The sequence below is a fragment of the Microtus oregoni genome, unplaced genomic scaffold (assembly GCF_018167655.1).
Source record: "Microtus oregoni isolate MIOR12 unplaced genomic scaffold, Mior012 000071F_ref0000514, whole genome shotgun sequence".
Taxonomy (NCBI): Eukaryota; Metazoa; Chordata; class Mammalia; order Rodentia; family Cricetidae; genus Microtus; species Microtus oregoni.
The window spans coordinates 8,539,334-8,564,498 of NW_024543978.1; the positions used below are offsets into that span (position 1 = coordinate 8,539,334).

The window sequence follows — 25,165 nt, forward strand, 5'->3', positions numbered from 1 at the left end:
AGAGAGAGAGAGAGAGAGAGAGAGAGAGAGAGAGAGAGAGAGAGAGATGAGGCAGTGCGTTTTGCTGGGTATTCCTTATTCTCCTGACTTATCCCTTCCCAGTTCTCAGCTCCCAGAGCTAGACTCCCACACCTGACCATAATGACCGTGGGTTGATTTCCTTCCTTCTGGGAAAGGAATCTCTACTTCTCTCCAGTTCCCTTCTCTCTGTCTCAGGAGATGAGCCCAGAAAGGACAAGGACTCATTGTTCTCCTATCACTCTGCCTCCTTGGCTCCAGCCAGCGCAGGGTACCTAGAAGCCTGGGCTGTTAGGATTTGCTCAGCGGTCTCATTACGACCCCAGAGTCCTAGAGAGATATGTATTATTTCTGCAGGAAATCTGGATAATTGCATTGCCGTTATATTTCTTGTCATACTCATCTTCTTTTACATCATATTTTTTTCCCCCAGTTCTGGGCATGTAATCTAGGGCCTCTTGCATGCTAGGGAAGTGCTCTATTGTTGAGCTTCATCCCCAGCCCTGTTTTGTTTTGAGGCAGGGTCTTCTTCTGCCTCGGCCTCCTAAGTATTTAGGGTTTGGGACATCCAGCATCATGATTAATTGATTTTGTTAATTTTTTGAGACAGCGTCTCTTGGAGCCCAGGCTAGCCTAGAACCTATTTTGTAACCCAGGTCAACTCTGACCCTCCTGCCTCTGCCTCAGGAATGCTGAGCCTGGCCTCATGTTGTCCCACCTTTCCTTATCAGAGAGTCTCACTCAGACCTGGGTGGTCACAGACTTACAGAGGTTCACCTGCCTCTACCTTTACTTAGTTTTGATTATTTTGAGACAGGGTTTCAGGTTGCCCAGGCTGTTCTTGAACTTGTGATCCTCCTGCCTCAGTCTTCTGAGAGGCTGGAGTCACTGCCCTGGGCACCAGGCCACGTTCACTACTCACTTTTCTAGGTAAGGAATCTGAACCTTAACAGATGAAATAATCGTCTAAGACTATGTGACTCTTCAGGGCTGGAACCTGAAGGTTTGTGCCACAGTGAAGGGGAAGGTGTGCCTATCCAGGCCACCCTCTTGGATCCTTCGGGAAAGGAAAAGTAGTTTTTTTTGTTTTTTTTTTTTTGGCGTGGGACATGATGGTGGCAGAGGCAGGGCAGGCGGTGGAAAGCCCCAGTCTGAGAAAACTGCTGGTTGGTAGGTGTAGAATTGGAAGTGAGACCCTGCCAAGACTTGACTATAAGAGTTAGGTTAGACCCAAAGGCTAGCCAGACTGCCCAGGGAGGCGCCCAGAGCCATAGGAGACCCTGAGTAGGGTGGTGACAGGCTCGGCCCTCCTTTGTGAAGATTGTCCTGTGTTATGGGTGGAGGACGCTTGGAGGCCCAGCTAGATAGAGCTGAGAAACAGATATATGGACACTGTGTTTGACTGGAGGAGGGAACTGGATCCCCCACATCACACTGGGGTTAGAGACACACATAACTGACAGAAGTGAGGTTCAAAATATTTTGGAGGTAAGTCCCTCTGCATGTTTGAGTTATCCCCAGTGCCATCACTGAAAACTTAGGAGACAGTAGGATTGGCTGGTAAATGCCTATAGTGATATTTATTTATTTATTTTTGGTTTTTCGAGACAGGGTTTCTCTGTGGCTTTGGAGCCTGTCCTGGAACTAGCTCTAGTAGACCAGGCTGGCCTCGAACTCACAGAGATCTGCCTGCCTCTGCCTCCCGAGTGCTGGCGTTAAAGGCATGTGCCATGACCGCCTGGCATGTTTTAATAAATAAAGCTTGCTTGAAAATCAGAGGGTAAAACTAAGCCACTAAAGGCCACGCAATGGTGACACACCCATTTAATCCCAGGATTTGGGAGACAGAGGCTGCGAGTTCAAGGCCAGCCTTGGCTTCACAAGCTCAATGCAGAAACATCCAGGTGGTGGTGGCTCACACCTTTAATCCCAGTACTAGGGAGTCACATGCCTTTAATCCCGGTACTAGAGGAGACTATATAAAATGGGAGGAGAGAGAGGCTCAGGGCTCAGTCTCCAGTCACCCAGCCTTGGGAGAGGTCAGACTTCGCTAGTGGCTTGGCTGCTTTGTCTTCAGCTTGAACCCTAATATCTGTCTCTGAGTTTTTATGATTTGTACTACAAATGTTGGTGTCTATAATATTTAATTTAGCTGTTTGTGGGGAAGAAAAGTTTGATCCTAAGGCAACAGGTTGAACAGTAACTAGAATATTCCTGTAGCTTTAAAATATTAACGAATATTAGCATAATATTACTACATATTAATAGTAATAATACAAATATTTGTAAATAATAACAATAATAATAATAAAAATGTTCTTTGAAACAAGGTCTTTCTACTTAGCCCTGGCTGTCCCAGAACTCACTATGTAGACCAGACTGTTCTTAGACTCAAAGAGATCTGCCACCTCTCCGCCTCTGCTTCCAGAGTGCCAGTATTAAAGGGCAGGCATCACCATGCCCTGCTGTTATTATTATTTTGAGACAAGGACTTATGATATAGCCCAGGCTGGACTCAAACTCACTGTTTGGCTGAGAATGACTTTGAGAATTTGATCCTTCTGCCTAGTGCTGGGTTTCAGCTATGGTGACCACTCCTAAAAATGCCATGCTGGAGAGGCAGGCTTCCTGCATGTGGGCAAGCACTCCACAGTGAACTATATTCCCAGCCCTGGTTTGTCTGAGACAGCATCTCAAGTATTCAGGCTAGCCTTGAATGCTTGGATCTGCCTGCTTCCATTTGAGTGTGTGACTAGAAAATGGTTCTCTTTTTTTTTTTTTTTTTTTTTTTTAATATTTGTTTATTATGTATACAATATTCCATATGTGTGTATGCCTGCAGGCCAGAAGAGGGGCACCAGACCTCATTACAGATGGTTGTGGGCCACCATGTGGTTGCTGGGAATCGAACTCAGGACCTTTGGAAGAGCAGACAGTGCTCTTAACCACTGAGCCATCTCTCCAGCCCCCGAAAATGGTTCTCTTGATTGAGATGGTGGCCATGACTGGATTTCAATGGTGTTTACTTTTCTGTCTCTCTTCCCTTTGTCCCATTGGGAAAACCTGTTGACTGGAAGAAGTTTTGAGAACGTTATAAGTATAAATCTTTAGGGCACTTTCCACGAATGTTTGGAGAGAAGGCAGCCTTGGGGAACAGCAGTATTAAAGGAAGAAACAATTGTGCCTTTAAAGGGGTTAACAAAGTTTCTGAAGGGACAGATGTCCTTAGAATCAAATGGTGTTCTTAACCCAATCAAGGTTGATTTAGTCAATCAAGTCGGATTATATCTCAACCTCTATTTAAATTGAGCTTTACTCTTAGCCCCTCCCTTCTTGGTTTGCTTGTAAAAACCAGCAATCCACCTCTCCTGTATTGTTCCGGGCCAGGTGGACTGGCAGGCTCCTAGGATTTCCAGGTTTCCGCACACCACCACCTTCCATCCTGAAAGGTAACTTCTGCTATCTACTTTTCTTTCCCTCACCTTACTGAGTGTTTTCAAAACAGGGGACTTCCATGGGGTTGAAATTTAGGAAGGGAAAAGTGGAGTGCCCTCCCTTCCTCCCTCCCTCGGCTTTGTTATCTCCCCTTGATTCAGAGCTTTCAGTCAGGGCTGCCCTGACTCCCTCTCAGATGTCCTTTGTAGTTTGTAAATGCAGGTTTGACTAACTTTTTCTGTTTCCTGCTGCTTGCAGTTTTTCTGGTTTTCCTGTCCTGAGTTCTTTTGAACTTGTGTGCCGTTTCTGCTGCAGTTCCATGGGTTTCATTTCCAAGTTGTTTCTCTGTAATCTGTTCCACAGTGAAATAAATACTTAGGAAAGATTATATTCCATCTGCACTTCTAATTAGGACTTAGTCTCAAAAAGATAATTCCTGTAGATAGGTATATACAACAAACCAGGCTTGCTCTTGTTTTTGTAAGATTTTCGAATACAGGCGGGATCTGGAGAGAAAATAAGATGTTAGTTTAGGGAACAGGCTTGTTAGCACTAAGATGAAATCATAGATAATAGTGATTTTTTTTTTTTAAATAAGCGCACATTGGGAAATGTGTCTTGGGTGGGGGCTGTTTGGGGACTATGAAAAGGACAAGACATGGCTGAGGTTTGTCGGGTTCAGGAGGTGGTGGGATAGAGCCTGCGTTTGGGTACACGTGCAAATGCCAGCAGTAGGGACCGAGAAACGGGGTCCCACTCTCGGTGGCTGCGGCTGCGTCCTCCAGCACCTGATTCCTTTAGAGGTAGCGCAGCCTGGGAAGTGAGTGATGGCGAAGCTGGGTTCCGCGTGGGCGGGGCCAAGGCCGTGGAGACCAACGTTCGATTTTTCAGTTTCCACTTAGTCCAGGAGTGGGGAGTTCTTAGCTGCTTATTACGAAACCAAACGTCCCTCGGGTTCTCCTGTGACTTTCCGACTTTTAATTGTGTCTAACTACCCACGCTCCCCAAATCAATGCGAGGCACGAGCCTCAGCATTCTAAGGCAGGAATTCCGATCCCTCTACGTCCCCTGGAAAACACGGTGTGTGTTTGCAAGCCCAGCCGTCACTGGCAGAATTTTGCAACGATTTCCCAGTTTTGTTGGCACATTTCCAGGAGGGAAGGTTCTTTGTAATTCTTTACTCAGACATCAGGATCACATACAAATCTCTTAGCAGATAGACAAGGGAAGACAATTCTCTTTCAATTTTAAAAGCTACAACATAGTAAGTTTTTTTTTTATTATTGTCCCTTTTATTTGTGGTGGTGGGAGGGAGGGAAGGAGAAACAGTAACAGCCCATCTGATGCCAAAATGGCTTAGAGTGGTGGCTTTGTGAGGGCATGGAGGACCCCCCCCCCCCCTTCTCCCTTTGCTCTGGAAATAACTCAGTAGCTACAAGGTCTGAGAGCCCGGGTTTCATTGTTCTTAGCCATACGATTATTTGTCAAAATATTTGACTGTTTCCCTATTGCTGCTGAGAAGTTTGGACTTTCCTTTATGCTCCATCTCCACACTGGGCTTTCTGACTATCAGCACTGTTGTGTTTACAGGATTCTAGGCTTCAGAGTGCAAAGGTTATCCATTAACGCGGAGACTGAGGCTACACGGTTTAGCCTCAGCCTCCATCCACTTTACTTGGTCATAATTTTCTTTGTTTTGTGTCAACTGCCCCCCCCCCCATCGTTTTTTGGGACAAAGTTAAATGAAGTCTCCTGCTTATGAATGTTTGAGCTGTTGCGTGTAGAGTGTGAACATTTATTAGGCTTTAACCAATACTTTAAGAGCAGATATTAATCTGGTGAGGAAAGGAACCTTACTTAGTACAAAAAATGATCGATATTTTATGTACTTGAATGAGAATCAGGGCTGGCTTAAGGATCTCCTTCCAGCGCTGCTAATTAATTGTGAGTAAGTAATTGATTCACTTCCTTTGAAAAAAAGACTAACGAGACCATATGTGGGTTGGTAGTTATGTAAAACGACAGCAAAAACATTCTACAAGGCAGATTCTTGCCCCTTGATAAGCTGGCTTCTTGAATTCTTCCTATTAACAACTGCGTTGCTTACTAGTTCCGGTCGTTTTTTTTACCCCCCCATCCCTCCCTCGCTTCTTTTCATTTAAAAAATGGGTATGAGTGCTTTATTGATGTTTTCCCACATTTTGACACGGGGGGGGGGGAACCTTGAAAAAGAAACAAACAAGTTGTTCTTTCTGTATGAAGCAATAGATCTCTTTTATATTTGAATTCATTTGCATTTTGGAGCAGAAAAATTATTGGATGTGATTGTGGCCGCCATAGTTCCTCCCTGAGGCTTACTTAAAACAGGGGGCATCTGTCCCAGGCCTTTGGAGTCATAACCTTTTCCTGTCTTTCATCTTTTCTATGAGTCAGGAACAAAACAGTAGGGGAACGTTTTAAGTGAGTTGGGCATAAAGGGGGGGGGTGTTTTTTGTTTTTGACCCCACTTTTAAGCCTAGTTTTACCCAAGTGAGTTTCTATGCAAACTCAGATTTTTGATACTAAGTCCAAACTCGGACATGAAATTATAATAGAAACGCAAAACCAGGGTCTTAAGGGAAAAAAAGACAGCTTTATGAAGATAGTACTTTGGGGAAATTTAATCCTCTTATCTCACATTGAATCTCTTTAAAGTGTTTTCCTGAACACCGCTATCCCGTAAGCTCCCCAAAGCCAGTGGCAAAATTTTTTTCTTTTTGTTCCCGATTCGGGGCGACCCGGGAGTTGGGCAACCGGCTCCTCCCCTTCCCTCCCCCTCCCCGGGCGCACCTTGCGGGGGCGGGTGGGGGGGGAGGGCAGCGAGGGAGGATGGGCTGTGCGCCTGCGCGTGGTGCTCGCAGCCCCCCCACCCCCAGAATACCTGTCACTGGAACCGCCCGGGCGCGAGCGCGCCACGTTAGGCCGGATGGCGGGAGGTGGAGCGGGACGCGCGTGCGCGGGACCTCGTGGGGCGGGAGCGGATTGCGCGCGCCGCTCAGCGGGGCTCGCGCCTCGGGGGGCCCGTGGGGGGCGTGGCCGGCCTCGGTGGGCGGGTCAGAGGCGCGCTTGCGCACACGCTCGGGCTCGAGGGGGCGTGACAGGCGCGGCTGGGGGCGGGGCGTCGGGAGGGGCGGCCGTGGGGGGGGGGGGGGAGGGCGCAACAGCTGCTGCGAGCACTTTCTGCCCCAACAGTCCCCCCGCCGGACGCCGGCCGCCCGCGCAGGGACCCCGCGCCTGCACTGTCCCCGCGCGGACGAGTAGGGGGCGCCCGCGCCGCTCCCTCGCCCCGCGCCGGAGGTGAGCCCGGCCCCCCGGAGCCGCTGTGTGGGTGGGGGTCCCGGCGCCCGCGGCCGTGGGAGGCGGGCATGGTGCGGCCCCGTCCGGGGCCCCGCGTCGTCGGGGCCCTGAGGCGGACGCACAAAGGCCGCGCCGTCCTTGCCGCTCGTTCAGCCCGCGGCCCGGGCGGTGCAGCCGGACGGCCGCAGGTAAAGGGGCGCCGGGGCCGCGTCCGTCTCCACGGCCGGGACCGCGCGTGGTGCTGGGAGGGACGGCCGAGACAATGGCCCGCCCGCCGTGGCGTGGCCGTCGGGGGTCCGCGTCCCTGTCCGACCTGCGTCCCACAAGTGAGGGAAGGTGTTCGGTTTCACGCCCAAACTTAAAACGCCCCGCAAACTCCCGTGGGAAGTTGGTGCGGGGCGTCGGGAGGCGGAACCGCACACTGGAGGGCGCGGCCCCGAGAGCCTCAGTTTAGCCCCAACGCGAGCGGGCGGGCGCACGGTGGTGGGCGCCCCCGCCGCGGACCCTCGGAGCTCGGGAAGAGCATTCTTGGGCGCGGAGAGTGGGGGTGGGACTCCAGGAGGGGGTTTTTCCCAAAAGGTTTGCTTCCAGAAGTGAGCCGAAGCCCTGGGGGCCCCCATTTGGGACCCCCGGTGGGGGCCGGTCCGCATTCGGGCTATAGAAACTTTTTAACTTTTTATTGTTTGAGTCCGGGATGGGGGTGGGGGGAATAGGGTGGTCGTTCCCAGACGGAAGGTTTCTGTCCTTGAGCCTTAGTTTCTCTTTCTGAGAAACTGGAATTCTTGAGCACGCGTTGATTAAGGGTAGCCAGCCTGGGGTCCCTGGTTGTGGGGCACCATGTGTACCACGGGTTCCCGTGGCCAGTTGGTTTCCTGGTTTGGGGATGGGTTGGAGCCATTAAGCTGTATGTTTTAAGAGGCCTAGGTCTGATTTAGTTCAGGTTGATTCAATTATGTCTTCATCGCTTTTGAGTTGGTTGAATAACTTGACATGAGATTAAGGCCAACAAAAGAAGAGGCCGGGTAGCCACAGCTGCTGGCCAGGCCTGGAGGCTAGGTAGGGGCCTCAGGGGGCCTTTCACCTCCCTTTGTAAGTGAAGGACGTGCAGAGCGTTCTTCTTGACTACTTTCCCCCTAGTGGATCCACTGCCTTGATTGGTATCAAATCAGATTTCAGATGCCTAATTTTTACTTCGAGGATGAGTAACAGGTCTAGCCCCCCTCCCCCCAAGCTATTTTCTGTAGTGACAAGTGCATAGAACTAACCTAATTGCCGTCCGAAAAATGTAATCGCCACACCACTAGTTTGTGCTTAAAGTACCAGAACTTTTAAGGTGTGTCCTTAATGGTAGATGCCCTTTTTCTCCCCGAGAGAGAAATCCTGTTTATTTTAGATACTGTTTTTCAAACTTTTGGAGTCCAGTGACACATTTTTTCCTTTTTGGTTATTTTGATTTTCATTTTGAATCCTGATCTTTTATTTATTGGGAGTTACCCCAAGGCTCCCCTGACCATCCTGCCACTTTCCCAGTTATGTAAGTATAAAAATCCAAGAGGCAGTGACCTCTAAAGATCCTACCCTCATGCATACAGAAGGAGGAAATAGAGGGAAGGCTTCTGGGGAAAGGGCCTAGGTCTTTAGTTCCAGCTCCTTTTGATCCTTTACCCTCTCACCACCGGCTCCCATTTTGCAGTCTGAGCGCAGTCTTTTTCACTGTAATATTTGGTGAGATTGAAGTTTAATAATTGTCTCTCTCCGCATTATTCCCTTTCACTTCTTACTTAAAAAAAGGAACTAAGATGCACTTAGAAAATTTCCCCCTTTATGCTATTTTAATAATAGCTCTCTTTTCCTCCAGGTGGTGGGGAGGACCAGGGGCAGAGAAAGTTCAAACTCTGGCTTTTTTTGAGGGGGGGGGATGTTTGCATTCGTTTTGGAATCCTCCATTTTTGGCAGAGAAACTTGGGTGTCTAGGAGCCCCTAAACCTTTTCTAGTGGGCCTTTTTTTAAGAGAGGAAATTTGAAAATAAAACTTAATCAAGTCTCTTAAACTGATGAAATAATTAAGGAATCCAAAGGCATAGGACTGCTTAGTCTATGTTCCCTGGCAGATGAGTGCTAATGACCTTTTCTCCCTTACCATCACTTCGGTCTGAAACGGTGTTTGCCACAGCAGGGCTGCCACCCTCGGTCTAGGTGCCTTCTTAATTCTGAGCTGCCTGATTAGAGCCTAGGGGGTTCCAGAAGATGAGCTCTTTGCCCACTTTATTAAATGACATTCTTTTTTTTCCCCAGTTGTTCTAAACATGATATTGTTGATGAGAACTTTGAAGTAGTTTTAATGACCCTTGACTGCCTTAAAAACAGTACTTCATAAAAGATCTATTCTGACTGCTGTGGAAACAAATGACTTAAAAATACTGTATAGGAAGCTGTGTTTCCAATCAGAAAACAATTTGAAACTGTCCTATCTCATGCCGTGTGGCCTCCATTGTGGACTTTTGAGGTCACTGGCTATGATTTCTTTTAAATGACTGGTTCCTGATTTCCCATTTCAGTTTAATCCCGTGGCAGTATGTGTAATTAATAATTTGGGAAGTTGAAGCTGAGTTATCAAGAAGTGGGTTTTCCAGCTATTGAATTAGAAGGAACACATGAAGCAGTTTAGGTAAACTGTCTGCTCTAATAGCATCAAAATGTGCCATTTTAAGTCCACAACCTAGAGTACGGAATAGTTTTCATTCACTAGGGTGATTAAAAAATAAAAATTTGGAAGACGTGTATACAACAGCTACCAAAATTGAATTAAAGGATTTCAGTCCTATTAAATATTCTGAACCAGGAAGGGCTTAGCTACAGGCATGTAAATAAAAGCTGTGACAATGGAGGCGCTCAGCTCACACACCTCAGCTCCAGGTTTTTCTGGGTTGCGGTGTTAATAGTTTAAATGCATGTGAAAGAAAGTGTGTTATTGCACAAAGACTTGGAAATGTCCTCACTCTGCTGTGGGGGAGTCTGGTGGAATATCACTTGCAGCCTCGTTGTGGGGGCACTGTAGAAAGTGCTAAGAAGTGGTCTTTCGGTTAGGTGATCTGGATTAAGGCTCTTGGCTAGCCAGTAATATATATAGCCAGACAAATTTACAAGGGTATGTGGGCCAAAGGGTTTTAAATTCAGACCACGAGGGCAGATAGAAATCTTGCCTTTAAGGAAGTGTGTGTGGGGGCGGGAGGGGAGGGAGTGGGGACACACATCGCCTGCCGATCTCTCGTTCTCCTTAAAAAATCTTCATCTTCCTGTGAGTGAATTCAGTTGTTGGACCTATCTACCTTCCAGATAAGCGGTGGTGGTGGTGGTGGTGGTGGGGGGGGAAGCCCCTGTTAGCCAGAGCCACCATAGATCACCCTTTATGTCATGCTTCCTAGAAAACTTGACATGTGAGCCTGTGTTGACTGCAGCATTCTGAAGAGCCATTGCTTCCTGCCCAGGCTAGCAGCATTATTGAGTTACTGGAAATTTGGGGCCAGTTTGGTAATTTTATGATAAAATTGAGAAATACAATTACTAAACCTGAAAAGACAGCTCAGCGGAGGTGAGCAAGGGGAAGAGTTGACCCTTTGGCTTTTAGATTTTTTTTTTTCCTACACTATTCCCAAATCAAGCTAGCTTTTTAATGGTTGATGATTGTCTTTTAAGTTTAAGATAATACTGAATGGCCCGGTGGCCTTTTACTTCACTTTGTATTGTTTCTTAGAGGAGGATAATTTAAATGTTTAGTAACTTGATGTTTGTTTGACACTCTGCATAAGTGAATATTAAAACAGTTTGGTGGCAGTTTTTATTTCCTAGTAGCTGCTGTATAAAACTATCCAACAGTGATTGGTCTGATGCATTGAAAGGAGTTTTTGTTTTTATTGATTTGAGATGCAAACAGGTATCTATGAAAGCGCTGGACACAGCTTTAGTGTTTATTCAACTTTATGTAGGAAGTGGTCGTTCTGTGAGGTCGAGGAAAGCTGGATTTTAAGGGCATTGCCTAAGCTTGTGTTTTATTTTTACCTGGTTAGTTAAATTGGATCTAATTTAGACCTTGCCCATTTAACCTTCTGAAAAAAAAATGGCATAGTGAGTGTTTAATTCCTGGTGCTACATAATGGTTACACTAGTTGTTGTTGTGTGTCCAAGGATGCGATGCCCCGTGCAGACATGAGTCAGAGTTTGCTGCTGTTTGCTGAAACCCTTCTCTCTGTTGGGTTGGCCCAGTCAGATCTAAAAGCAGATGGAAGGTTGCCCTGATAGGCAAGGTTACTGAGAGAAACCGAGGACACCGCTGTCTCTTCCTGCCTAATTGACAATTAGCAAAAAAGTTACTTCTCCCATAAGCTGCTTTGCACATTGATACGGAGTGTTTGAAAAACAGTTTACAGATCTCAGTACTGATAATATTGAAAGTAAAACTGGCTTTCTCAGCACATCTGAACTGTTTTGGGGGCAAATCAGGCTGTATCTCTTTAAAGGGCTTCAATCTTGCTCCTGCTGCCAGTCCTTGGGCCTCCTGCTGCTGGGAGTGGAGTGTTCTCAGGGACTTTCAGGAAATGGGATTTTGTCTAGGACTTATCACCTTGCCTTGCAGCAGTGTTTTGCCTGTGATGGATTATATTATGATGCTGATGCTGAATTTAAACTGAGCATTTACATTTAAATCTTTCTGTTTCTCTGAACTTTTAAGTGTTTTTTCCCTCACCTGCTAGGTAAGTTGGCCTGACCACTGAAAGATCAAAAGTAAACAGGCTTAGGTGGTGGTAAGGTCCCTTGCCACCAAGTCTAATACCCTGCATTTTGATTCTTGAGACATGTTGGAAAGAGAGAACTGGCTTCCAAATATTGTCTTCTCTTTGCTCCCCACATATGTGGTGTAAGGCACGCACACACCCCCCATATACAAATAATCGTTTTAGAAAGTGATAGGTTTTGTTTGATACTGTAGAAGTTAGTCCTTTTAAGAAAACAATGTAGTAGACTGGAGATGGCTCAGTAACTGGTTAGAGCCCTTGTTGCTCTTGCAGAGGACTAAGATTCGGTTCCTAGCATTCACATGGTGGCTCATGAGTTTCAGGGATCTGATGCCTTTTCTAAACTTCAGGCCCTGCATGTAGATGTTTCACACACATACACTTGGCAGAACACACAATAAATCTCTATTTATTTAAGCCCTAGATCCTGGAACTAACTTTGTAGACCAGGCTGGCCTTGAACTCAATAGTACTGGGATTAAAGGCGTGCGCCACCACTACCTGGCTCGATAAGTAAATCTTAGCAAATCTCTCTCCCCACAAGCTTTATATTAATGGATGTTTGGCCTGCCTGTACTTCTGAGTACTATGTGTGCCTTTGGAGGCCAGAAGAGGCTGTTGTACCCCTAGAACTGGAGTTAGAGCTGTAAGCCATGTGGGAGCTGGGAATTGAACCTATGTTCTCTGGAAGAGTAACCAGTTCTTTAACTACTGAGCCATATTTCCAGCCTGAATTTTATAGTTTTAAAGATAGAAATAAATTGGCCAGAGGGTAGTGCTGTGTGTTGAGTGTTTTAGAGTGTCTGTTAGGACACCTAGCCTGCATGACACTTCGGAGGATGTGGCGGATTGCTGCCTGGGAGAGAAGCAAATGCCTTCCTGATCCTCAGTGGGATGGCCCTCACCAAGAATGGGGGATAGCGTGCTCTTGGGAAGCACAGAGATATGTTACCCGAGGCTCTGGGTGACCGTGAGCACATCTGTGTGCAGTGGTGTTCCACGTCCAAGTACAGTGGTTGTCAGGAGTGGCAGCTGCCCTGATTTGCTGTTGGAGCAGTTTGTCTTTTCACTATCTTGTGTAGTTGGTAATTACAGTCAGGTACTGGGGGGTTCTTGGTTGGTTTAGTCACATCAGTGTCTAGTGACTCACAAGAATAGCAGACACACTTGAGCAGTTAAAGCCATATGGTTCTTACTGAAAACTGAGACCAGGATGCTCTCAAAATTGGAGGGCATGTTGAGTGAGGTGCCTGGGGGGTGGGACTGAAAGGTCAGTGCCTCCTTTATGGAAGTGAAGATTTATGTTTTTCCTTTTTTTTTTTTTTGCTATGTACTTTTTTTTTTTTTTAACAAGCTTGGTATGGTTAGAATCCTTGCTTTCCTGACAACCAAACAAACCTAACATTGCAGATATGTCCTTTCTGTCAAGAAACGGTCCTTAAAGTACTAGGATTTGTGTTGCCTTCTGCACTTCAGGAGGAAGGCTGGAGTCTTCTGGGAAAGTTGAGTTTGCTTGCCCTCTTCAGGTAGAGGGATGACCATTTGTTAGGTAACAATTACAGTAGAACAGTTGTTTTGATAGACTCAGACACTTAAGTCTGTTGCAGTTCTTTAATGATTATAGTTCAGCAAATTGATCTTAACACTTTAAGTATTCTGTCCTTTATAGTTCAGCAAGAAATTTGTGGCTTGTCAGTGGAGAAGAGTGAGTACCCGCTGCCACTGAAGGGGACAAGCTCTTGTTTTCCAGTACTGGGGATGGAACCCCAGACCTGCATATGGTGTAGCAGGCCAGTGCTCTGCAGCTTGGCACACTCTGCTCCCAACTCGGCACAGCTGTTTGTGCTGGTCAGTTTTTTAAGGTGTGTGTGTGGGGGGGGGAAAGTCTGGCGCACACCTTTAATCTCAGTGTTTGGGAGGCCGAGGCAATTTGAGTTCAAGGCTAAGTCTAGTCTACACAGCAAATTCCATGCTAGCAGGGGCTATGTAGAGAGACCCTGTTTCAGACAAAAACACCCCAAAACAAAATCTTGATGGGATGGAAAGATGATTGATTTGTTGACAGCATTTGTTGCTCTTCCATGGGACTCTTGTTCAATTCCCAGTACCCATGCCAGATGGTTTTCTACCACCTCCAGCTCCAAGGGATCTGTTCTTAAGTTCTCTTATAGTCTTGATTGCAGTCATGATCATGGGGTGGTGGCCTTTTGACTCTCACGAGGAAACCTTGTGAACATTTGGGTTCATTTTAGCATCAGATCTGGTGGGCAGGGGCCATAGCCCGAGAAGTGGCTGCTGCTTTGGCCCTTGCTTCCTGAAGACATAAGTGTCACTTGGCCCAGTGCCAGGTTCCAGAGAGACTGCAGTGAACCAGCCAGAAAACTCTGTCTCTAGGATTTTTATATTTGGTAAAGTTTTAAAAATAATCTTTAAAATTATGGTAGAGAAAAATAATTTGTTTTACCTTTTTTAAATCTTAATTTTTAAATTTGTATTTCCTCCTAGGATAGTTTTGGATTGAACTAAAGTCCTGAGAGGATGTCACTGCTGAGCCATGGGGATGGTGGTGTGCAGGAGTTTTGGGGCAGGCTTGCTCCTGAGTCTTGAGAGGCTGTAACTCAGGCTGCCCGAAGCTGCATCAGTTGGCATAGTTGTAACTATCAGAATCTGCTCTGGAAACTTCTCAGGAGAAGGAACCACTTCCAGCTTTACTCTTCTCTTGCCTCTCTACCTCTGAGCCAGATATGGCCCCATTTCTGTCTCTGGCCACCACTCTGTGCCTCTTGTCCTTTATTGGGCATGTCTCAGGGGGCCGTCTCGAGCATCTTTGCCTTGAGCTGTAGTCATTGCCTCTCAGGGAGCCGAGGAGTTCACATGTGAAAATTGTAGCTATTTCCCCCCTGAAATAGCAAGAATACTTTATTCCAAACCTAGTGTCAAACACAAGGACAGTGCAGGTTTGAACAGAATACACTGTCCAGGAAGCAGGCTGTATGAGTGAAGGTGCTCAGATACTTCCCGGGACTGTAGTTACCCTTACCCCCCAGCTGAGTGGTCATGATTTGAACCAGGATGGTAACCTTTTGGAAAGAGAGCTTTTAGAGAAGTGGGGTTCTTCCAAAAGCTTAGACTTCACAGATGAGCCCTCCCATATTGTGCCTCCAGCTCAAGCAGGTTTGCTTTTAGTTTTTTTGAGATAGGGTTTCATACTTTAATCTAGGTTGGCCTGGAACTCACTGTTATTCGATGTAATTGCTTCTCTACCATTTTTAAAATAAAGAGGAAAGGATGTTTAGTAGCTTAGTGACTACTCAAACTGCAGTTAACCCTGTGGCTCTGAACAGAAGTGGGTCAGCAGGCTGAAATCCTGCATTTCCAGAGTATGTACCTAATTTTCCAGTGAACATTGTGCCCGGGTTATAGGTGTCAGGTTAGTAAATGTGTATAAATCTAAAATCGGTCCCAAGCTTAGATTGCTGCCAGTGCTTCGGTTGTGTGGATCTGTCCCCAGCCATAGACAGGGTTTAGTGCTTGTCAACCTTGCTGTAGTTTTAACCTCAGGAAGTGCCCAGGTTGAGTTAGCTTTGCCAGGACACCTTGGGCTAGAACTCAGGTCTCTGTTACATCACAGGGTGGTAACTACTTCGGGTACTTAGCCTCCATTGTGATTGTAATAAAGGCAGAGACAAAGAAGTTACAGCACTGCCAAAGGCTTGCCCTTCCGCACTCTGCTCCAGATCTCACAGCTGTGTAACGTGAAGCGGGAAAGAGCCGCCTTCACCCCACCAGTGGGGTGGGGTGTAGAAGGGAGGAGAATGGTACTGTGGCAGGTGGCTTTGTGCCCTTTGGTTTCTTTAGGTGGAATTAACCACTTAGGAGGAGAGGAGGAAGGACTATGTAGTAACAAACCCTTGAAGGACCCTGACTTTCTTAGGGGTTAGTTCTTGAAAGGTGAAAAACCAGCCTCTGAAGCAGACCCCTTAGTGCTAAGTGACTCCTCCCTGCCACCTGGCCAGTGCCCAAGCGGAAGATGGAGTACAAAGAGGGAGGTGTTTTCTGCTGGAGGAATGGGCCACGCGGAGCCGGGTCTGTGGAAGCCTGTTAGAGATGTGAACATTGCAAAGTAAGTGGCCTCTGCATCTGAGGTCATTACCCTGTCTGGCCACATCCAGTGCCCAAACTCGTCCAAAGCTCAGGGCCCAGGCGAATGCCCATTCTGAGGTTTCTCTGAATGGGGACCTCCTGTGTTGTGTGCTGAGGGTTTGGATCTCTATGTGTCTGAGATACTGAGACCTTGTGTCCTATGTGCAGGTAACCATTTTGAGTACTGGTGTTTTAGGGTATTACCTAAAGCAGTCTCATTTTGTCAGCTCGTTTTCATAACGTTTTTCCTTAGAGACAGGGTCTCCTTATGTAGCTCTGGCTGTTCTTGAACTTGCTATATATAGACTGGGCTGGCCTCAAACTCTGAGACCCACCTTCCTCTTCCTGAGCACTGGGATTAAAGGCTTGTGCCGCCATGCTTGACTTTTGAAACTTCTGTGGTCTGTGTATACGAGGCACATGTGTATTTGGTGGTGTCTGAGACAGCAGGATTGAAGCAATTCTATCCTAAAACTTGACCTCTTATTTATTATATGTATTATATTTATTTTTGAGACTTGTGTTGACAAGGCTTACTTTGAACTCACTCTGTAGTTCAGTCTGGCTGGCCTGTTGTAACCATTCCCTGTTTAAACTTGGTTTTTATATTTCAGTGAGCAGATCTTTGGCTTAAACTCTTCTCACTGTTGAAATTCTACTCAGTAAGTGTATCGGCTGGGAAATATGCTAATTATTTAATTAACAAGCATGTTCAGCATAATAATGCATTATGGATTAGTTAAAGGTGATACAGTTGAGTCTAGTCCCTTTTTGTGGAAAAGACCATGTGACTCATCGGCCAAGCCCTCTTTCTGAGCTTCCTCACCTTGTCTTGTTTTTTCCTTCCAGAGTTTGGAAGTTCCTTGCTGGAATCAACGTCTTGCTCACCTGAGCCACTCACCCAATGGAGACAAACAGAACTAGGGCCCTTGTGCTGACTAACGTCTGAGTCACAAGGCAGCCAGGAGACTTTGTTTGTGAAAGACCCATTTCCATCACTGTGCTTTTCCCAAACTCCGGAATACACACTCCCCTCTGAACTGTAGTTACAAGCCCAGGGCTCCTGGAGGTTTGCGTGACTTCTCACAAGTGGCCTTATTCTAACTCAGAGATCCCCAGCATTCGGCTGACCCCGAAGTGGCAGGCAGCATGCCTACTCAATCGCTCCTCGTGTACATGGACGGGCCGGAAGTCATTGGCAGCTCTCTCGGCACCCAGATGGAGGTGGATGATGCTATGTCCATCAAAGGGCCAGCTGTAGTCCCTTTCCGAGCCGCACAGGAGAGGAGCATGACCCCAGCTGAAGGGCACATGCCCCTGGACTGCATGTTCTGCAGCCAGGCCTTTTCCCATGCAGAAGACCTCAATCAACACGTGCTCCTGCAGCACCGGCCCACCCTCTGTGAGCCAGCCGTCCTGCGTGTGGAGGCCGAGTATCTAAGTCCTCTTGATAAGGGTCAGGTACCAACAGAACCCCCGAAGGAGAAGAACTGCAAAGACAATGAAGAACTGAGCTGCGACGTGTGTGGGCAGACATTCCCAGGGGCCTTCGATGTTGAGAGCCATATGAAGAAACATAAAGACTCCTTCACATACGGGTGCAGCATGTGCGGGAGACGGTTTAAGGAGCCGTGGTTTCTGAAGAACCACATGCGGACACACAATGGCAAATCTGGCACCAGGAGCAAGTTGCAGCAGGGCTTGGAGAGTCCTGTCACCATCAATGAAGTGGTTCAGGCACATGTAGCTGGGAACATCTCCACTCCCTACAAGATCTGCATGGTTTGTGGCTTCCTCTTCCCAAATAAGCAGAGCCTCATTGAGCACAGTAAGGTTCATGCCAAAGAGACCACCTCCAGTGCCAGTAGCACAGCCCCTGATGCCCAACAAGAGGGACCCACATCCCCCAGAGAAGAGCTGCTGCAGTTTTTGAACTTGAGACCCAGATCCCACCCAGAGACTATAGTGAAGCCCATCACCTGTATACCTCAGCTTGACCCGTTCACCACCTACCAGGCATGGCAACTGGCCACCAAAGGAAAAGTGGCCATTGCCCAGGAAGAGGTGAAAGAGTCAGGCCAAGAAGGAAGCACGGACAATGACGATTCATGTTCAGAGAAAGAGGAACTTGGAGAAATTTGGATTGGGGGTAAGTCGGAAGGTTCTGCAAAGTCCAAAACAAATAGAAGCAGTTGTTCAGGTCTCTCACAAGACAGAGAGAAACCTAGACATGCCAACAGTGAAGTGCCTTCTGGGGATGGTGACCCCAAGTTGCCCAGCAGCAAGGAGAAGCCCACACACTGCTCCGAGTGTAGTAAAGCCTTCAGGACCTACCACCAGCTTGTCCTGCACTCCAGAGTGCACAAGAAGGACAGGAGAGCTGATGTCCCATCGCCCACCATGTCTGTGGATGGAAGACAGCCTGGGACTTGCTCCCCAGACCTCGCTAGCACGCTGGAAGACAGTGGGGCCGTGGACCGAGAAGGGGGCTCTGAAGATGGGTCTGAGGATGGGCTCCCTGAAGGGCTCCATTTGGGTGAGTACTCTGCTGCCTTGCAGGCAGTGCTGCCAGGGACTGTGGGAGCCAGACTGGAATCTTCCTTCCGTCTAGTCATTAGCATCTCGGCCCTTCTGTCCCGTCACTGTTTACTGGGTGGAAGTAAAGGCTGTCCAAATGGTTCTGTAGTTCCAGTGAGTAGAAACTGGGAATGCTGCTTGCCTCCTCGTGCACTGGAATGAACGCGTCTAACCTGGTGCAGAACATAGGCGTTCTGGGACTGAGACCCAGCACTTTGTCCTAGTTCCTGGCATTCCTGTTCTGTTCTTAACTTGAAAGACTGGGACTGTCTGTCAAGGCCCATGTTCATGTGGGTTCAGATGGGTTTTTCTAGTGGTCCTAGAAAGAGCGGGGGTGGGGGATGGTGGGGGAGAGGGAGACTTCCAACCAGTCAGCTAGTCCTGCTGTGGACTCAGGTCCTGCATTCTGGTCACCTTGGTGTTGGTTGAGGCCAGTGTTCATGAGTGAGCTTCCAAAATGGCCTCTAGGTGAAATCCATGCATGTCGGCCCACTTAAGGCCTGCTCCATGAATTTGGTGTGTTTTAATGGTGTTTATAGAAACAAGCAATTGTCCAGGTTCTCATGATTGTGTGTGAGCCTAGAGCCAAGGAGTCCGTCCACCTGTGTCTCATCCTGCTGCCCACCCACACTTGAATCATTGTCATTGAATGGGGCTCTGCTGCTTAAAGTAGTTCATACCCCTGATGTGTGTGTGGGGGAGCATGGTCCACGGGTTAATGACAACACTTGAGATGTGTTTGTGGCACTGTGTGGTATGTTGGCAGTCTATATGAGACCAGGTGAGTCAGACAGTTAGGCTAGACCTGTGCCTTTGAACCAGTACCCCATTCCTTTTCTGGCTACTGATAGGCTTGACAGATGACAGATGTTTAGTCAACTGAGTTTCCAGAGTCAGTGGAAACCTAGTGAGCATGGTTCCATTCCTCAGTCCTTAGAAACCTGCAGTACACATGGTGTCCGTGACATCGTAAGAATGACCTCATAGCAGCACTCGAGAGGCAGGCGGATCTCTGTGAGTTCGAGACCAGCCTGGTCTACAGAGCTAGTTCCAGGACAGGCTCCAAAAACCACAGAGAAACCCTGTCTCGAACCCCCCCCCCCCCAAAAAAAAAAGAATGACCTCATAGATAGTTGCTATAGCCACAGTACTGGAGATGCCTGCCCTCATGTTTCCAGAGAAAGAAGTCTACCAGCCATTAGAGTTGGTGGGAAACTCCATGGGGTTCCTAAGGGTGACTCCCTGGCCTGACTGCCACAAGTGGGAGTGCCAGGGTCTGGCTGTGGTTCCTGTGACCCATTCATTACACGTTCATTGCCCAACCTTTCCTTATGATTTCCGTGTTTGCAAAATCGGCTTATCCACCTCTGGCACTCCTTCCTTCCTAGGATGAGTCCAACATTAATTGTAAATGCTTGCAACCCTTTACAGAACAGCAGCGTCCCAGTCAAGCTCCGGGCTAGAAAGCAGGCCCAGATGCCTGTGTGTTAGAGGTGTTTCCTATTTAGCCTTTTGCATGTGCTGTAACAAAGCCTACATGTAGCCTGACAGCTGCGAGCCTAGCTGTAAGTGCAGTGGGACTGTAAGGGCATCCATCAGTCACTGTGCTGTTGTACAGTCTGCTTTAGGTTATTTTCAAGAGGTTCTAAAAGAAGCTGATGAATTTTCAAAGCCCCTGGTACCATGTTGGGCCAGGGGTTGTGTTTTATGGGTCCCCTTCCCTAGTAGGGATCCGGTGTAATGGAGATGGCATAGGCCCATTCATGACACCTGCTCTTGCCCAGGTGTATGGATCAGCTGCCTTTGCAAATTAGTAAGAAGGCAGCATGTGGCAGAGCAGGGAAGAGGCCTGTAATTGGAAATCATTTCTAAGGCAGAATGACTAGTTTAAATATGCCTTTAGAACTGCTGCACCTGTCACGGCCCGATGGCTAGACTTGAGATGGCTGTGGTGGGTCCTTTATACCTACTGCTAGAACTGGCAGAGAAGGCCATGGTGGGTCATTTATGCCTACCTGCTATAAATGGCAGAAACTCACTAGGGGAGTCTTAACAGATGCAAATCACTTCAGGTTAGGGGGCTGGTGAGAGAAAAAAGCCTCACCCGGTTTCGGCCGGCCCATTTCCAGTGAGTCCCTCACACAGGCAGTTCAGCCTTGCCTTTGGAATTGACTCAGCCAGGTCTCTTCTGCTCCTGAGATTGCTTGGAAACCATAAACTCCACCTTCCCAAACTTGGCTAAATTTTGACTTTCCTAGGTGCTTGCCCAAAACCAAGCCAGGGGTTGCTGTTGAAGTTATTTTGTGTTTGCCGCCCTCTAGTGGTAATTTTCTTAATCTCAAGCTGTATTCTGCTGGTGGATGGGAAGTTTTATATTGCCTCCAAATAAAACAGTTGTTTCTGAGTAAGGGGGTTTCTCTGGCTAGTGGGTACATCCACCTTCAAGCATGAACCGGGTTTCATCTATTAAATGGTCATTTTGTAACACAAAGAGCAAAGTGTGGTGCTGGGCGTGGTGGCACACACCTTTAATCCCAGCAGTAGGGAGGCAGGCAGGTAGGTGGGTTTCTGAGTCCCAGCCTAGTCAGGGCTGAATAGTGAAACCTTGTCTCCAAAACAAAACAAAAGCACATAGCATAAGACATGAAACATTGCCTTATGGCATTTGGTATGTTATTTTTAGCCTTTGAAACTTTTACTCAGAACTAAAATAAAAAATTATTTCATGGTTTCCCCAACTGCTTTGTCAGGAACACTGAAGTCCGCATGCCTGAATTATGTGCTTCGTCTGACTTACCCAAATATTTTTGTTTCTACTTTAAGATAAAAATGATGATGGAGGAAAAGCAAAGCCCCTCCCGTCCTCGAGAGAGTGTAGTTACTGTGGCAAGTTTTTCCGTTCAAACTATTACCTCAATATTCATCTCAGAACGCATACAGGTAAAGGACTTGTTTCTTAAAGCATGTGTTAGCTAAAAGCGATTATGTGCTGTTGTGTGGTTCAGATGGTTTAACTGTGTGCTGTTTGCCACTGTTGCTGTGTCCTTTAACAGGGCAGCAAACTTGACAGCGGCTCCTGTTCTCATGGTTTATGGCTGCCATATTCTCTCATCTTAAGGCAAACATGCAATAATTTTAATGTCACACTTTTGGAATGAAGCAGGGGTGTATTTGTTGCTGTTCGGATGTAGGTGCAGCTATAGTGTGGGCTAGGAAGTTAGCCTGCCTTGAGGCTTGGGAGTATTGTTTAGTTCTCTGCTCATGGGCTAGTAAGTCATGAGCTTGCCTCGAGCCTTGGGAGCACTGGTTAATTCTTAGTGCTCCCATTTCTGTAGCTGGAAAAGTGCACAGACTCTGCCACCAGGCAGCAGCGAAGGTCAGGTCATTTAAAGCATGCAGTAAGTTTTTTCAGGGAAAGGCAGGTTTAAGTAAGTGTGCAGCGCACTGGGGTGCTGAGATGGCCTAGATAAGAAGATTGACAGATAGCTTGTCTAGCTTGCAGAGCTGTTTTTGGCGCTTTTCCTAAACGTCATGCATGATACAGTGGAATATCTCGTTGTAGGTGAGAAGCCGTACAAATGTGAGTTCTGTGAGTATGCCGCAGCCCAGAAGACCTCTCTGAGGTACCACCTGGAGAGACATCACAAGGACAAGCAGCTGGTGGATGCTGCGGCCGAGGCTAAAAGTGAAGGCCGGAACCAGGAGACACAGGAAGCATTACGACCCGCTGACAATGCGCACACCAAAAATTTGAAACGATTTCTTGATGGTGCCAAAGATGTTAAGGGCAGCCTGCCTGCCAAGCAGCTTAAGGAGACGCCTTCTGTCTTCCAGAGTGTTCTCTCACCAGCACACAAGGATACTCAGGATTTCCATAAAAATGCAGCTGACGACGGCGAGAAAGTGCAAAAGAGTCCTGCCCCTGCTTATCTGGACATGCCGAAAAGGAGAGCAGCTGGCGAACCTCAGGCCAGTGGCCCTGCCTGTAAACTCGAAGCGGGTGGGCCCCTGGCCTGGGAAGCTAGCCGTAGGGAGAAGATGGAGTGGGAGGCCGACGGCAGGTACAAGCCCGGTGCTGACTGCCAGGACAGGCCTTTGAATCTGTCCCTTGGGGCACTCCACCCCTCCCCTGCTATCTCTCTGAGCAAGTGTCTCGTTCCCAGCACCGCCTGCCCCTTTTGTACCTTTAAGACCTTTTATCCGGAAGTTCTGTTGATGCACCAGAGACTAGAGCACAGGTACTCCCCTGACACCCACAAGAACTGCAGTAGCAAGTCAGTGCTGAGGAGCCGGCGGACAGGCTGTCCTCCTGCCCTGCTGGGCAAAGATGTGCCTCCCTTATCCGGCCTGCACAAGCCTAAGGTCAAGCCTGCCTTCTCATCACAGGCCAAGTCCCTGCATCCAGAAAAGGTCCGGCAGGGCACTTCGGGACCAAGCAAAGCTCCCCAGACATCAGGGCCAGACAACAGCACTTTAGCCCCAAGTAACCTGAAGTCACACAGGCCACAGCCTACTGGGGGCCTCGGGGCCACCAGGCAGCAGCAGTCAGAGCTGTTTCCCAAAGGTGGCATCTCTGCTGCTATGGATAAGGCGAAAAGACCCGAGCCGAAGCTCAAGGCCCTGCCAGCTGCCCCATCTCAGACCCCACTCAGCAGTAGTAATGGCAACGGTTCCATGGAGTATCCCATGAAGGTTGATAGCCCATGGGTGCCTCAAGGGAGAGACTACTACTGCCATCGGAATGCAGGCAGTGCCACAGCAGAGTTCAGTGAGCCACTGCCCAAAAGGCTCAAATCAAGTGTGGTGGCCCTGGATACAGAACATCCTGGGCCCAACGGGAGAAGGGGCTTTGAGCTGCGCAAGTACCCTGTGGTCAGGAACATCACCTCGCTGTTACCAGAACCTGTGTGTCCATCGTCTGTCCTGTCCCCCAAAGCCTGTTTCCTGAGCCCCGGGGAGGTGGAGTCGCCCAGTGTGTTGACCATGCAGAAGCCCTATAGCACCTCTGGACCTCTGTATACCTGTGGGCCTGTGGGACACACAGGTACCAGCCCAGCCCTCGAAGGTACTACCACAGGCACTGGGTTGGTGCTGAGTTTAGGGGCTCAGGTGCAAGCAAGCATTCCTCCATACCCACCCAGCATGCAGCAGTGAATTATGGGCCTTCAGAGCTTAACTTTGCAGGAGTGTCTTGAGTTCCTTTTAAGGAAATGATGTAGAATAAAACAATAAAAACAAAGTAGTTCCTTTCCTTGCTGTTGAAGTCCAGGTACTAGCTAGCTGGGCGTGGTGGTGCATGTCTGTCATCCCAGCGTTGGATGATCGAGGCATTTGATTTAAAGCCTGGCTATATAGACCGATCCCAAGAAAAAACTAAACATGACTGCCACTGTGAGAGACCCCTGCTTAGGTCCTTTGTCACAACCCTCTTATCCTTTCCACAAGTCATGGCCAACACTGCACCCACTGTGGTGTGGTTTGGGGTTCTTCTGTGTTGTTGTGCTAGAGACTGACACTGGTACACTTACTGTCTGCTGTTGGGTCTGTTGAGGGTGTCTTGTATGTAATGGTCATCTTGTGTATGTCCTTGGAGTTCCCATGGGGAACTGCTTTCCTTGCTGTGTTTTCTGGAGCTTTCTGGTGCTTTCCAGTGCTTGGAGGAAGGTAGACCACCTGTCTCTATTGCAGACCTGTCTAAATTGTGGTGTTGTGGGTTTGTGCTGCTCCAAAGAGACAGCCACAGTCAAACTTTTTAGGATTGGAGTTATACTAGGGCAGAGTGTTGGCCCGGGAGGAGAGACGGTTTAATTTTGATTTGTATGTAAAGCCCTGAGAGCCGCTGTCAGTGCAGTGCACTCCGGGCACTTGCTGCTGCAGACACGAGTGTTTCATCGATGGCAGTGGATTGGGCCAACGCTGTGCTGAAGTGGTAATGTGTGGCTTTTGTGGGTGTAGGCTGTCTGACCCAGGGCCTTTTGTGTGCTTTTGGCAAACATACCAACTGACCTACATCCCTACCCCTGAAGCAGTAGTTTTTCTACATGTGGATTTAGGTGTCCAGTATTTCATGATCTTTCAACAGAAGTGCTTAACCTCTTTCCTGTTTTGCAGAGTTTTAATTTATGATATGCGTAGACTTAAGTGCCTTGTTTTTGCTTGCTTGTATGTGATGTGTGTAGACGCTTGAGTTGGTTCTCTTCCACTACATTCAGGTCTCCAGTCTTATGTGGCAAGTACCTTAACTGAACCAACTTGTTGCTGCCCAGTTTAAGTGTGTGTGTGTGCTTGATTGCCTGCCTGCCTGCCTGCCTGCCTACCTACCTACCTACCTATTTTTCAAGACAGGCTCTCGCTATGCAGCCCTAGCTGCCCCAGAACTCACTGTGTAGACCAGGCTAGACTCAGTCTTCTAGACAGCCCCCCCCCCCCCCCCCCCCCCCGCTCTACCTCTAAGTGCTGGGACTAAGGGTGAATGCCACCAGGCCTGGCATTTCTTTTTAAGAGAAGGTGTGTTTTTGTAGCCCTGACTGGCCTTGAACTCACTTTGTAAGCTAGGCTGTCTGCCTGTCTCTGCCTCAGCCTCTAGGATTAAAGGTTTGCCCCTTCTTAGTCTCTTGTGAGTGTTATTGTAGAAACATGATCGGACACCTGCTTCATAGGCAGACCTGCACCTCCTGTCGTATTGCTGGTCCTGGCCTCTGAGTGACCTCATCCTTTCTCTTCATTAGGAAAGAGGCCTGTGTCGTATCAGCACTTGTCCAATAGCATGCTTCAGAAGAGAGGCTATGAGAACTGTATTGGAAATACACATTACCGACCAAATGACAAAAAAACTTGATTTTCGATTTTTTGGGAAAAAGGTG

General features: G+C 47.9%; 2 protein-coding genes across 4 annotated transcripts; one reads left to right on the forward strand and one right to left on the reverse strand.

Annotated features, from left to right (window-relative positions):
- Window positions 1-3,407: 3,407 nt before the first annotated feature.
- On the forward strand, window positions 3,408-25,158 carry Znf217 (zinc finger protein 217). Of its 3 annotated transcripts, none has more exons than XM_041641657.1 (5): window positions 3,408-3,467; window positions 16,575-18,261; window positions 21,126-21,242; window positions 21,865-23,367; window positions 25,031-25,158. In XM_041641657.1, exons 2-5 carry the CDS (start codon window positions 16,875-16,877, stop codon window positions 25,138-25,140), a joined length of 3,117 nt encoding a protein of 1,038 aa, XP_041497591.1. In that variant the 5' UTR covers window positions 3,408-3,467; window positions 16,575-16,874; the 3' UTR covers window positions 25,141-25,158. The 3 variants fall into 3 exon arrangements, with proteins under 3 accessions (XP_041497591.1, XP_041497590.1, XP_041497592.1); XM_041641656.1 differs by lacking the exon at window positions 3,408-3,467 and adding an exon at window positions 6,660-6,789; XM_041641658.1 differs by lacking the exon at window positions 3,408-3,467 and adding an exon at window positions 15,625-15,705.
- On the reverse strand, window positions 6,547-7,439 carry LOC121440796 (basic proline-rich protein-like). Its single transcript, XM_041641702.1, has 2 exons — window positions 7,210-7,439; window positions 6,547-7,102 (listed from the first exon to the last, which is right to left on the reverse strand). Exons 1-2 carry the CDS (start codon window positions 7,437-7,439, stop codon window positions 6,547-6,549), a joined length of 786 nt encoding a protein of 261 aa, XP_041497636.1.
- Window positions 25,159-25,165: the final 7 nt, after the last annotated feature.

Bases quoted from the DNA above. Each gene is read 5' to 3' on its own strand.
- LOC121440796 (XM_041641702.1), bottom strand. From the start codon at position 7,439: ATGCGGACCGGCCCCCACCGGGGGTCCCAAATGGGGGCCCCCAGGGCT. The intron at 7,103-7,209 runs GTGCGGTTCCGC...TGTGGGACGCAG, and splicing joins TCGGGGCCGCGCCCTCCAGT to GTCGGACAGGGACGCGGACC.
- Znf217 (XM_041641657.1), top strand. From the start codon at position 16,875: ATGCCTACTCAATCGCTCCTCGTGTACATGGACGGGCCGGAAGTCATT. The intron at 21,243-21,864 runs GTAAAGGACTTG...ATCTCGTTGTAG, and splicing joins TCATCTCAGAACGCATACAG to GTGAGAAGCCGTACAAATGT. The intron at 23,368-25,030 runs GTACTACCACAG...TCTCTTCATTAG, and splicing joins TACCAGCCCAGCCCTCGAAG to GAAAGAGGCCTGTGTCGTAT.